This window comes from Orbicella franksi, chromosome 9 (genome assembly GCF_964199315.1).
Source record: "Orbicella franksi chromosome 9, jaOrbFran1.1, whole genome shotgun sequence".
NCBI lineage: Eukaryota > Metazoa > Cnidaria > Anthozoa > Scleractinia > Merulinidae > Orbicella > Orbicella franksi.
Genome location: NC_138153.1, coordinates 16,317,568 through 16,331,050, shown reverse-complemented (window position 1 = coordinate 16,331,050; position 13,483 = coordinate 16,317,568). Strand labels below are relative to the sequence as shown.

Sequence of the window (13,483 nt, the reverse complement as noted above, 5' to 3'; positions counted from 1 at the left end):
TACCTTATCTTTGAGACCTTTTATATTCTTTTTCCAACTGCCTCACTGATTTTAAGAGCTGCAAAGTTGTTTCATCAAGCTATATGAGAAAGAACGGACCATAAAGCTTCGCGCCCATAATGGCGCTAAATTAACCAATCAGAGCGCGCGCTTTGCTTTAGTTATGTTATAAAAGGATTTAGATAGGACCAGCGCGCGCGCTATGTTATAAATATGGATTTTATAGACATTTCCTGGCAATATTTGATGTTCTAATAATTAACGGGGGCTTTGGACAAACAAGTAAGAATAAAACACAGCGATAATAGTTTCGAATGACGTTTCGATGACTTATTCATCATTTTCAAATTCGTAAAAGTCAAAAGTAAAAGTCAGATTCTTGACATCCTTTTGAGTTCTTTAAGTGCTAAGAATGCATGTGAAAGTCTCGTTGCATGTTACTAAAAACTCTACAACGTGGAATGTTGCGAGTGTTAATTAAATATTAAATAGTTCTGCTTTGATTGAGTCAGATTGAGTGTTCAGTTTAGAGTACTAGGGTTAGGGGTGGAGAAAAATGACTTTGTGGGCTTTCTGGATCAGGGGATTTTCACACTTGGGTGCTGCCCTAGGGTTTGAAATTTGACATGGCAAAAGTTTCTCTGACAGAGAGAAGTTACCAAGGGATGTAAATTGACATTCACTAGGTGCGAGCAGAGACTAATTTGACTCTGGTTTCCTTAAAATTGTGAAATTCCTCTGGGTCTGCCCGCCGCCCCTTCCCCCCGCCAAACATCAGATTACAAAGTCTGGGATAACATGCGATTTCCTTCCATGACAGTACTTTCTTACAGAAAGGGCTTTAAAAATAAGAAATTATTTTTGAGAATGGACAGAGGGTAATTTGAAAACCTTTTTTTCCAGCTGAAAAACACACAAGATCAGAGGGTACAAGAAAGACTTATGGAAATGGACATAACAGCCATGTTAAATTTCCGACCCCAGGGCAGCACCTAAGTGTGAAAATCTTCTGATCCAGATAGCCCGCCAAATCAATTTCGCCCCTCCCCTAGCCCTAGTACCCTAGGGCTTAACAGTGATAGTTTAATTGTTCTTTCCAAAAATATTCGTCTGAAGATTGTCTTTTTTTAGGTAGTCCATATGGGTAGTCCATTTAGCAGTCCACTTACATATAGGTAGTCCATTTCGGTAGTCCATCGTGGTGGTCCATGACTGTGGGCCAGCGAAATCTCTAGAACCCACGGCAAGTAGAGTCTGAAGCGCCGCGACAAAATACTGGAAGTTCTTTACAACGAATGAATTCTTCTTTTAACTCAATATTGGAAAGTGGCATTGAAAATTAATATAATTCACGGTAAAAGAAACTATGATACCATGATGTAAATTTAAGTTCAGGCAAAGTAGAATTTATAAACAGCTCACCTTTTATCGAATTTTTTATCTTGAACTTTTACAATGACTTTGTAATTTTAAGAAGTAGTAGTTTTAATCTCAAATCACTTTAAACCCTAATTCCTATAATGATATTGTCATTTTAGGTTGAAGTAGTTTAATCTTAACCACAAACATTGTAAAGCGCCATTGAACTTTGAAAATGAAAGCTTTATAAATTCACGCATTATTATTATTATTATTATTGTTGTTATTATTATTAAACGCTTATGTGCATTTGCATGTCGATTTTGTATTTTTCAGTTTGGATGTGTTTGTTCGCTGCCTTAAATTCACCGGACAAAGTAAACACTTGTGTCGGACATAAATGCTCCGTTTACAATCCGTATTAAGAGTCACTGACTGGAAATATCGAGAATGGCTGGCCAGGTTTGAAAAATCGAAAATCCTGAAACTTTGCCCAAAGAACCCTTTTAGGGAGCCACTTTAAAGTCTTCGAGAAACTCGCAAAAAACGCGGAAAATAGAGCTTTTTGCCTCATTAAATATGCAACAGATATCTGGAAAATTGACAAAGTTCTAGGTATTCGCATTGAAACAAGTTACAAAACCTGAACTCGGGGTAAACCTAGCATAAGAGCTTTACTTTTCTTCTATCTAACAATAGAAAGTTTTAAATTTTTCAAGCATTTTGAAGGATTCTGTCGACCGTTGAAGAATTGCCTTTTCAAGCCCCTATGAAAACGGCAAAAATTGCGTAGTTTTACGGGCTTAAAACGCATATTGGTATGTCCGATATGGAACTAAAACAAGTACTGTGCAAAAGAGTGTCGTTTCTGCTATAATAATATGGAAAAACATTTCTGGGCAATCGAGGTTCACACAGGTAAAATGCAAAAGTCCGCGACAGTCTCTTCTCAAATTTGCATAATGCGGTATGTTCAGAGAACTCTATTGTTGAACACTCTAGTCTGTTTTTGTTCCATTTGTGGGCCATGCTTTGTGGGAAATATACAAAAAGATGGTTGATCCATGTCGTTATTACAACATTTTTTCATTATTTCACGCAAGATGCAAAAAAGCTATAGATAAAGCCCAAAATATAAGTTCAAAGTTACATAGATTAAACACGCTACATGTATTACGTGACTGGCGTCACGTAAGATATATTTTCAGTTAGCTCCAATTGGAATTCCTTGATTATTGAGGTTTAGACACTTGCTTATAATAGAATCATATAGGTTTGTCTTTCCCGTCTATACACACTCGATTAGCCTGCAAATATTCGAAAGGAGACTGGTCTTTTAAAGTATTTTTAACCATTGTGTGTTGATTTTGATCTTGATGGAAAACGGATTAATTAGATGCATTAAATGAAACGAAGAGGTTTTATTAGCGTGATCCAGCTAGACCAAGAAAGTAGGTTTTCTTGAAATATAGAGTAAGGCCCAGTCCAAACGTCGTGCTTCTGCCGTTCCGACCTCAAATAAATTTGGCCCGGCAGTGGCATGACAATTAAGCTATAAAAGATTCAAACGTCGAATTTAATTCAGTCGCGCAGAAGACCGGAAGAAGTTTGCTTTGCTGAAGACCTTTTTAAATGCTAGAAAGCAGCTGCAGCTGATGCAGCAGGATATAAATTCGCAAGGACGGCGGAGTCTTTTTTCAAGTGAAGGAAGGGGGGGGGGGAGGGGAGGAGGTGGTGGCGTCGGCTTGAAAACGAGCGGTGCCGGCGTAAGTTTGCAGAGGGATCTAGGGGCATCCTCCCCCAAAAAAACATTTTAAAAGTCTAAGGGCTTGGAAATGGTATTTTTGACATTCTCCATGGTGTAGTTCTTAAGAAATTCAACGTAGTGGATGAACTATAAAATGACGGGTACCTTTGGTGCATTTACAGCAATATATTTTGAAGGTATTGTGAGCTTGATACATCTTTCTCAACCCTCCATGATATATCACGGCCTTATTACTGACTGACCTGCGCTTTTACACAAGTTCCCCCGTGTGTGGGAAGGAAGTGCACGCTGCCGGCGGAAAGGTTAAAACTATGTAAACATGAAAAGCTTCCTATAGATTTGGTACGAGGTTGTAACTTTGTAAATTCTTGGTAAATTTGTAGTCAACCAGACTTTTTTCGTTTTCTTTTCCTTGTTCTTTATTTCTTCATTTTTACCTCATACTAAAACAAAATAAACTGTCATCGTGGTAAAAAGTGGAGGGGAGGGGGGGCCTTAAGCCCCCACCTCGGCTCCACCGTCCCTGGTTCAGTTCGGCACGTGCATGGCAAAGAGCAGGCCGTTCGAGGCCAAGTCGCGCTACTGCCGTGCGGAACGGCATTAGGCCTGCCGTGCTATAAGTAGTCGCGCCGACTTTAATTCACCCTGCCGAACTGAGTGCATGCATGGTTTCATACGTTGTGCTAATGCCGCGCTTGAGTTGAAGTTCTCGGTATTCGCATTGAAACAGTTTACAAGACTAGAACACCGGATAAACTAAGCATATTGAAAGCTTTATATTAAATTAAATTTTGAGGAGTTCCTTCGACTGTCGAAGAATTCAAGCCCCTATGGAAACGGCAAAAACTGCTTAATTTTACGGGCTTAAAAGGCGTTTTAGTTTGCCCAATATCGGGACGAAATAAATACTTTGATTAACTTTTGGTCTTCTTCAATCAGTATTTGGAACAAAAAATCTGGGCAGTAAGAACGCGCGCAAGCAAACACAAACGTTTTTAAGGCTAGGTGAACTTTTTTGCATAATTGACGAAAACTGAAAAGTCTCTTTATAGAATGACTACTCGATATATTTCTGACAGTGTTTTTTGTTGTTGTTGGTGTCTTCAATTACTTAGCCTTAATAGTTTCCAAATAATAAAGAAAGAGGGAAAATCGATGGTTAAACTGACAACCGTTTACATAAAACATTATCCCCTGTCATAGTTTTCGGCTCAATCCCCGTGAAAGGTACCGCAAAAGCTCTCGTGGTGGACCTTTTGAAGATTAACCCCTAAAATGTACGACGAGCACCCCCGTTATTTTATATGAGTCTCTCCTTCCCCCCCCCCCCCGGGGGGGAATGCACAAAGTTTGCATGCCGTGTAGGGCGACTTGGCTTCGGCGTGCTCTTACGTACCGTGCCGAACTGAATTCATAGCCTGCTGCATTAACTGCCGTTGCTAATATCTGTAGCATTTAAAGTGGCCTTCAGCAAAGCAGGCGTCTTCCGATCTTCTGCGCGACTGATTGAACTCATAGTTTGGAATCACCGCTGTTTTCTTGTCATTGCCACTGCCGGGACAAATGTATTTGAGGTCGGAACGGCAGAAACGCGACGTTTGGACTAGGCCAAATTCCATCCGAGGTCAGACCGCGGGATCGATTTCATAGAGTCTTTACTCTATTTTTCAAGAAAACTTGCTTCCTTGGTCTGGCTGGATCACGTTAATAAAACCTCTTCGTTTCATTTCGTGTATTTAATTAATTCGAGACACATGCTAAAATTTACTTTAAAAGACCAGTCTCCTTTCGAATATTTGCAGCCTAATCGAGTGTATATAAACGGGAAACACAAACCCTGATATGTCCCTATTATAAGCAAGTGTCTAAACCTCAATAATCTAGTAATTCCAATTGGAATATTACGTGACGCCAGTCACGTAATACATGTAGCCTGTTGAGTCTGTGTGACTTTGAACTTATATTTTGGGCTTTTTCTGTAGTTTTATGTATCTTGCGTGAAATAATGAAAAAATGTTGTAATAACGACATGGATCAACCATCGTTTTGTATATTTCCCACAAAGAATGGCCCACAAATGGAACAAAAACAGACTAGAGTGTTCAACAATAGAGTTCTCTGAACATACCGCATTATGCAAATTTGAGAAGAGACTGTTGCGGACTTTTGCATTTTACCTGTGTGAACCTCGATTGCCCAGAAATGTTTTTCCATATTATTATAACAGAAACGACACTCTGTTGCACAGTACTTGTTTTAGTTCCATATCGGACATACCAAGATGCGTTTTAAGCCCGTAAAACTACGCAATTTTTGCCGTTTTCATAGGGGCTTGAAAAGGCAATTCTTCAACGGTCGACAGAATCCTTCAAAATGCTTGAAAAATTTAAACCTTTCTATTGATAGATAGAAGAAAAGTAAAGCTCTTATGCTAGGTTTACCCTGAGTTCAGGTTTTGTAAATTGTTTCAATGCCAATGCCGAGAAATTTGTCAATTTTCCAGATATCTGTTGCATATTTAATGAGGCAAAAAGCTCCATTTTCGTTTTTTGCGAGTTTCTCGAAGACTTTAAAGGGGCTCCCTAAAAGGTTTCTTTAGGCAGAGTTTCAGGATTTTCGATTTTTCTAACCTGGCCAGCCATTCTCGATATTTCCAGTCAGTGACTCCTAAACACTGGCTGCGAATCACACGTACTTTGCCAATTTTGCAAAGCAAAGATGGACGATCGCAAAACGTTTCCAGTGCAACTCGGTTTGAACTGTAGCAATCGAATGTAAAATTATCAACGAGTAGGTGATTTTCCTGTAAATACCCCACGTTCGGTTAATAAGTAATTAGTATTTTTGATAAATTTTGAAGACCGGAGAATACACGAAAGTATGCTTTGTGCGTCAGTGCATTAAAATAGAGGCTGGCGGGTTTCGCTCATCGCAGACGAAGCCGATATGGGCAGTCCGTTTCTTCGTGTGCAAACTTGCTGCCACCTTTGTGAGCAGCATCAAAAATCAAAACCGTTTCCTTGCCTGTGTTTGAATTACGTGTGAACATTGCATTTGTGAATTGACCTATATCATCAGTTAGTAGCTTTTTGCCCAAATTGAATTATATACAAAAAAGCTGGGAGTTGAAACTGCATGTCGTAAATAAGTTCATGCGATAATGCGAAGTACGACATCTGAACCACTTTATCAGTGGCCGGTTGCAGTTAAATAGATTAATGCAGTTTGTATGATTCTCTTCCTTTCCGCCGACTTTTAGGACTTTTCTTGTATTTTCGGCAGGACGCCTTTGGATTGCGCTTGGTTGTTCTTTACCATGTTTACAGGAGTTGAGCACCTTTTACAACTGGTCGAAATGCACTTGTATCTCCTATTGAATTACTTCAGGGTAAAATCAAGATTGGCGCCTGAACCAATTCAGCCAGCAGATTAATTTGGGTGTCCGGCTTAAATTCGATCGATTCGGCTCATGTGAAGTACGGTGTCTGAATGGGGCCCCAACTGATTTTAAAGAAAAGGCAAAAATTATTAATTAAGGCACTTTAAAGAAGATTAGAAGATATACATTATTCAGAAGCGACAAAAGGTTTATACTTGACACGTTATTAGTGCAAATCTTTGTTTGCGAAGAGTGAAAAGCAAATAACAAACAAACGTGATTCGTGAAATTACGAGAAAAAAAAACATCGTTAAAAGCAACTAAGAGTATTTTTGTTGCGTACATGTTTTCAAAATTCGTACGCGAAATGGGATCAAAACACCCATGGCTTTGCCACCTTCCATAAAGTATTGACTGCACTAGCCAGCTGTGATTTTCGTACACGTGAACAAGCAACGCAACACCAACGCAAATTAACATAATAAAACTTTGTGAATAAAATAACATCCTACATAAATTTTTTGCCTTCCAGTAACTTTGGCGATACAACCTATTTAGGCCGATTAAATCAAAAAGCAAAGGTAAATCAAGAGAAATTTCGTATCGGATTTACATATACACTAATGAATATTTCTTTCTTACATTTTTAATGGCTTTTAGCAATAAATTTCCCCTACTTTACTGAAGATAATTTCTTAATACACCTGTCACAATTACAAGTAAGAACAGCTGGTAAAATACTGACGTGGCCAAAAGATCTGTAGATATGATTTGGGTTCAGAGCGTTCTTGACTTTTCCTGAGCCGTAACAGCTATACAAGATGATTCTGCCAAGTTTGATTTTAACAATTTTTCTCGTCACATTTGCGACTGGCGCTGCAGTACCAGGTAAGAGAATCGGATTGTACCTTTTAGCTTTATTGGGCTCGATAACAAAAGGAGTTTACCATGATGAGTAAAAAACCTGAGACAACACACTCGTGTGCCAAACCCATATTCAGTGAAGAAATACAAAAGTTGAGGTTTGTGAAAGGAAAAAATTTAATTTAGACCACGGCAATAATGGTACCCTGGCCCAAGCTAAAATTTAATAGGCCACTTCCAGCTTGCCTTTGGTCTCTGTGTTAAAACGAGTCTTCGTGCAAAACCATTCATATCAGTGAAAATGCGTTCCACCTACTCGAAGGGGGCGTTGGGATATTCGGTTTTGCATATTTGGTCAATTTTTTGCTCGGTTTTTCGGTTTCAGCTTTTTAAATAGAACAGAATTGCAAACCGGCCAATTTTTTATCCGGATTAGTCTCGTGTGGGAGTTAATGAGGCCAAAGACATGCTAGATCAAAATTTTGACTTTTTAAAGTATAATGGTAGTAAACCTCGCTACAAAGTTAATACTACTTTTTTAAGGTACTATGGTGTAGTCTGCGCTCTGGCAAAATTTAAAAAGTCTTTTCAGGAACAGGCTATGATGAACTCTGAAGACCAACTCACTCGTAGTCAAAAGTTACTATCGCCCTCAAGCTTTTGCAAAGAGGCGTATCAGTTAATTGTCAATGGGATCACTTCAACACCTGATAAAAGCCAGAGCAAATAGATAGCTGACTGAGAAAATTACGAAAACTTGATAAAATGGGATAAGTCATGTATTTTGCCTTTCTATTGCACGAAAGAAACTAAACTTCAGTCTTTCTAATTCAAGCTTCTTTACAGAAAAATTGTAACGAATGATTATCTCTATAAGAGACACATGTACTTTCTGTGAACAAAACACAGAAAGCCTGATCCATCTCTTCTGGGACTGTAAATTCGCTCAAACCTTTTGGCAAAACATCCAACATTGGTTGATACAGCATCAGATAAAGCCACAGGACTTTTCTTTGACCCTACCAACCTGTCTGGGACTAGCTGATGGTACAGAGTATATACTTGTACACCATACACTTGTAATTGGCAAAGTGCCAAGAAGTCGAAAAGTGTTATGCTTAAAAGACAAACACTGTTAAGAAATACAAATCCAAATGGAATCTATTCAAATGAACTGTGACTTTAATTCACCTTTATGTAGCAGCTCCCCTTTTGCTATTCAATTTACTCTCTAATTTTACTCTTTATTTTTCCACAACCTTACACCGGGACTAGCGGCCTCCTTTGTAGTTTGTGTTCTTTTGTGCCCTGTTTTGTTTTCCTCTTTCTCTGTTGTTTTTTATCTTGTACGCGCTTTTCATAATGAGCATGCTTCCCCAAATATAGACACAATATTTCAAATCAACTAAAAACAAAATCATTAAGTAGTTAAGAAATATATAAAAGTGTTCACCAGTACTATGTAACAGCGTGTGGTAACTAGTGGAAAGAAAAAAAAAACAGAAAAAAAAAACTATTGTAATATATAGCATTATCTTTTGGTAGAAATTTAAGTAATGTGAAATTATTAGCGTTTTTTTTTTCTTTCAAAGTACACTAGAAATCAAAGACGTTATTGTAAAAAGTATAAAGGGGATTAATCTTGCCCAAATAATATCATATACAAAAGGAAGAGGGGAATAAGTACCGGAATGTTAGTGGTGCAAGTATGACCAAGTAAGTAGTAGATGAATGTTGTACTGAAACTGTGGTGTAAGTACTGTAAAGTAAGGACTGTAACGTAATTGTATGTAGGATGTTTCATGTAGCTGTTACTGATGTAGGGAATGTAAGCATTGTGTTGTAAGTATTTTGCATTGTGAGTAGTTTTTTTCCGTCTGTTAGTGAATAAATAAATTTTAAAATATATATTTTTTAAAAATAAAAAAAAACTTTGGCGATACGACCTATTTAAGCCGATAAAATCAAAAAGCAAAGGTAAATCAAGAGAAATTTCGTATCTGATTTACATATACACTAATGAATATTTCTTTCTCACATTTTTAATGGCTTTTAGCAATAAATTTCCTCTACTTTATTGAAGATAATTTCTTAATACACCTGTCACAATTACAAATGAGAACAGCTGATAAAATACTGACGTGGCCAAAAGATCGGTAGATATGATTTGGGTTCAGAGCGTTCTTGATTTTCCCTGAGCCATAACAGCTATACAAGATGATTCTGCAAAGTTTGATTTTAACAATTTTTCTCGTCACATTTGCGACTCGTGCTGCAGTACTAGGTAAGAGAATCAGATTGTACCTTTTAGCTTCATTGGGCTCGATAACAAAAAGAGTTAACCATGATTAGTAAGAAAACCTAAGACAACACACTCGTGTGTCAAACCTATAGTCAGAGTTAAGAAATACAAAGTCACGTTGAGGCCTGTGAAAAGAAACACTTTAGACCACGCGACAAAAGGCACCCTGGCCCAAGCTAAAATTTACTAGGCCACTTCCAGCTTGCCTTTGGCCTCTGTGTTAAAACGAGTCTTCGTGCAAAACCATTCATATCAGTGAAAATGTGTTCCACCTACATGTTTATTTTCATGCAAATCAAACCAATTTCATATGAAAGGTTTTGCACGAAGATTCGTTTTGAAACAGAGGCACAAGGTAACTCGGAAATGGCCTATTAAGGGTAGATTTTTTTTCGTACGTATCCAATTCATGTGCTCAATACTTACTGTGCACTCTATTACTATGTCAAACTTCTTGGTTTAGACCGGGAGTCACCTGTCTTCACGTACTGTCCAAGTGACATAGCAATAGATGATGTTACCACACTTGAATACAGAGTTGACTGGCAGGCGCCCACAGTCACGGACAATTCAGGCGTGTCGCCGTCAGTAAGTTCCAACAGACATTCTGGAGAGCTTTTCGCCGTTCCTGGTTCGTATGAAGTGCTATATACGGCCAGAGATACGTCAGGGAATGAAGCAACATGCAGCTTCCGAATAACCTTGAAACGTAAGTACGGAGCTACTTTATTCCAAGCACGGTGCCAATATGCTCATATGGTAAGTGTCATATAAAAAGTGTTGCATAATCAAACTTTCGTAATGATGTCGTTACAAAATTGCTAACATGGTTTCTTCTTTTTATTTACAGGCAAAACTTGCCCAAGGTACACAGCCCCTAAGAACGGAGCATTAGCTTGTCACAGAGATGGCACGGATCTTTTCTGTATGGTGATGTGCAAGAATGGGTTCGACTTTGTATTCAATCCTCCTATGCTGTATTTTTGTTCATCCGGACAATGGAACTTTTATGCCTTGCCTGGACAATCGTATTCGCAACAACTTCCATGGCCTGACTGTTCAAGTAAGCCAATATTATTACTACTCCTTACTGTTAGCAAAGGTATACTGAAAAGAAAAATAACATTCACTGTAAACTTGTTGACGTTGTATACACTAAATATGTTGGATTGGAACGGCCAAATTACCAAGCGTTAGATATTCTAAATTCTATTACTGTTCTGCCGGACGATGGAGATCTTTTTTTTCCGATTTAAGCTTCATTCACGTTTTCCTCAATTTAATGAAACATTCAATCATATTATATTTGGCTTGACTTGGCCGGAGTGAAACACAACTAATTACGTTTTGGCTTTCTTTCAGACACCGCAAACCCGTCTTACTTCAAAGTGTATGGATATCCCGACTTTTTCTTTGATGGTGATGCAAATGATCCTAACGTCCAAGCCGTCATTAAGACGAATTACATTTCCTTGATGACCTCTCCGTCGGTCCCTCCATTCTTCTGTCTGCTGAAGCCGGAACAATGCAACGCGCATAACGTAGAGGTCTTTGCTGGCTCCTCAGGTATAACAAAGTATGAAAAAGCGTAACATAATAAAACTGAATTAACCTTTTGTGGTAAATAATGTTTTGGGTTATTCCATTTCATAACATAAGCTTTGCATAACACTGAGAGTTTACCAGATTATCTAACAATAATAAAACAGGAATGTCGCAAGGAACTACGCTCAAGCAATTCCATTAGATTAGTGGTCCCGACCGAAAACGGCACTTTCCAAGATAATGCGTCCAAGCTATTTAAGAGTCACTGACTGGAAATATCGAGAATGGCTGGCCAGGTTAGAAAAATCGAAAATCCTGAAACTTTGCCTAAAGAACGCTTTTAGGGAGCTACTTTCGAAAATATTATTCTGATTTTCTTAGAAGTTAAAGTCTTCCAGAAATTCGCAAAAAATGAAAATACGGCCTTTTACCTCATTAAATATGCAAAAAATATCTGGAAATTACAACGTTCTCGGTATTCGCACTGAAACAATATACAAAACTAAAACAAGGGGTAAACTTAGCATAAGAGCTTTACTTTTCGTCTATCTAACAATAGAAAGTTTTAAATTTTTCAAGCATTTTGAAGGATTTCGTCGACCGTTGAAGAATTGCCTTCTCAAGCCCCTATGAAAACGGCAAAAATTGCATAGTTTTACGGGCTTAAAACGCATCTTGGTATGTCCGATATGGAACTAAAACAGGTACTGTGCAAAAGAGTATCGTTTCTGCTATAATAATATAGGAAACAATTTCTGGGCAATCGAGGTTCACACAGGTAAAATGCAAAAGTTCGCGACAGTCTCCTCTGAAATTTGCATGATGCGGTATGTTCAAAGAACTTTATTGTTGAGAGCTCTAGTCTGTTTTTGTTCCATTTGTGCTGGTGCAGGTGCATGTGATCAAATTAATATACAGCAAAGTAATACTGTGCTGTGCATGGTGATCTTACAAAAATAAATAAATAAATAAATAAATAAAATTGTTAAAATTTTAAAATGTGCCCGTAGGGCCAGCCTGAAAGGAGTCTCCGATTTCAACTGGCGTATGTTGGATGGCGAGCTGTTGCATTCTGTCATTGTTCTTAGGAAAAAGCTGTTCTTGTAGATCTCTCCTCGTGTACCAGGGTTTATGTAGGTTGCCTGTGATCTTGTGTTGTAACTTGAAGGCACCTTCAGGTCAGCTGCGATGGAAATCGTGTTTCTGCCATGCAACGATTCATAAAAAAACTTCTATGAGGTGACATTTCCTTCTTAATTCAAGGGGTGGCCAGTCAAGATCGTTTAATAACAATGTCACAATGCCATCTTCCCTTCTGGATTCCCCCCTTAATGAATCTGGCTGCCCGCCTCTGGATGGTTTCCACACTCTTCACATCTTTCTTTAGATGGGGATCCCACAAGCTGATGCATACTCTACATGTGGTCTTACCATGGCGATATACGCTTGCACCTTGGTCTGTTGAGGACATTTTGAGAGGTTCCTTCTCAGGAATGCCAGTGAGCGATTTGCCTTTTCTGTTGTATGTTTATATGGTGGTCCCATTTCAGGTCTGACTGAAGCTCGACTCCAAGATAGGGGTGGTGCTCTACTGGTTCTAAGATCTTTCCGTGAATAGTATATGGGCTGGTGACTTTGTGGCTTTTCTTCCGAACACACAGTTGGTGACACTTTCTGATCTTGAATGACATCTGCCATTTATCTGCCCACTGTTGAAGCTAAATCCAGAAAAATCCCCAAAAGCATTCATTGTTTCCAGGGCTTGTTCAGCAGAACGGCCACATCAGCACAGAATAAGTTGGTATCGTCTGCAAATTGGCTTAGTTTGATCTCTGAGCCAAAATTCTGATACCTCTTTCGTTTAATGAAATCACCGAACATATTTGTTGGTGTGATTTACGCATTTAAGGATAGGTTTTTGGAATAACCAATTCGAATCGTACTCCCCTCGCATTTACAATTGTAAGCATTAAAACAAAGTAAAACAAAAGAACGAAGTAACTAATATTGAATTTTAAAAAAAGACCTATTCTAAGAGTTCTTTCGCTCAGCAATCCAGTCCGTAGTCCCTACTTTTATTCAGCAGTCATTTCATTATAATTTAAAGATCTTCTAAGTCCTCTCTACTTTAAATCCTTACCGGTGCTCCTTTTGGCGACGTCTTAACGAATATTTTTTCCATCTATTATCCAAGTGCTGGTACTCATCTTATCTTTCTTCAACTTGTTTCCTTTCCAGAACAGTTCTCCTCGATAATTCGTAAGAT

At 38.4% G+C, this 13,483-nt stretch overlaps 1 protein-coding gene across 1 annotated transcript; it reads left to right on the top strand.

Annotated features, from left to right (window-relative positions):
- Positions 1 to 9,061: 9,061 nt before the first annotated feature.
- Positions 9,062 to 12,835, top strand: LOC145497375 (sushi, von Willebrand factor type A, EGF and pentraxin domain-containing protein 1-like). The gene is made up of 6 exons (XM_081477192.1): positions 9,062 to 9,076; positions 10,057 to 10,381; positions 10,523 to 10,735; positions 11,035 to 11,238; positions 12,306 to 12,395; positions 12,768 to 12,835. Exons 1-6 carry the CDS (start codon positions 9,062 to 9,064, stop codon positions 12,833 to 12,835), a joined length of 915 nt encoding a protein of 304 aa, XP_081333318.1.
- Positions 12,836 to 13,483: the final 648 nt, after the last annotated feature.

Coding starts and splice junctions, on each gene's coding strand:
- LOC145497375 (XM_081477192.1), top strand. Junction 10,382..10,522: donor CTTCCGAATAACCTTGAAAC/GTAAGTACGGAG, acceptor TTTTATTTACAG/GCAAAACTTGCCCAAGGTAC. Junction 11,239..12,305: donor GGTCTTTGCTGGCTCCTCAG/GTATAACAAAGT, acceptor CATTGTTCTTAG/GAAAAAGCTGTTCTTGTAGA.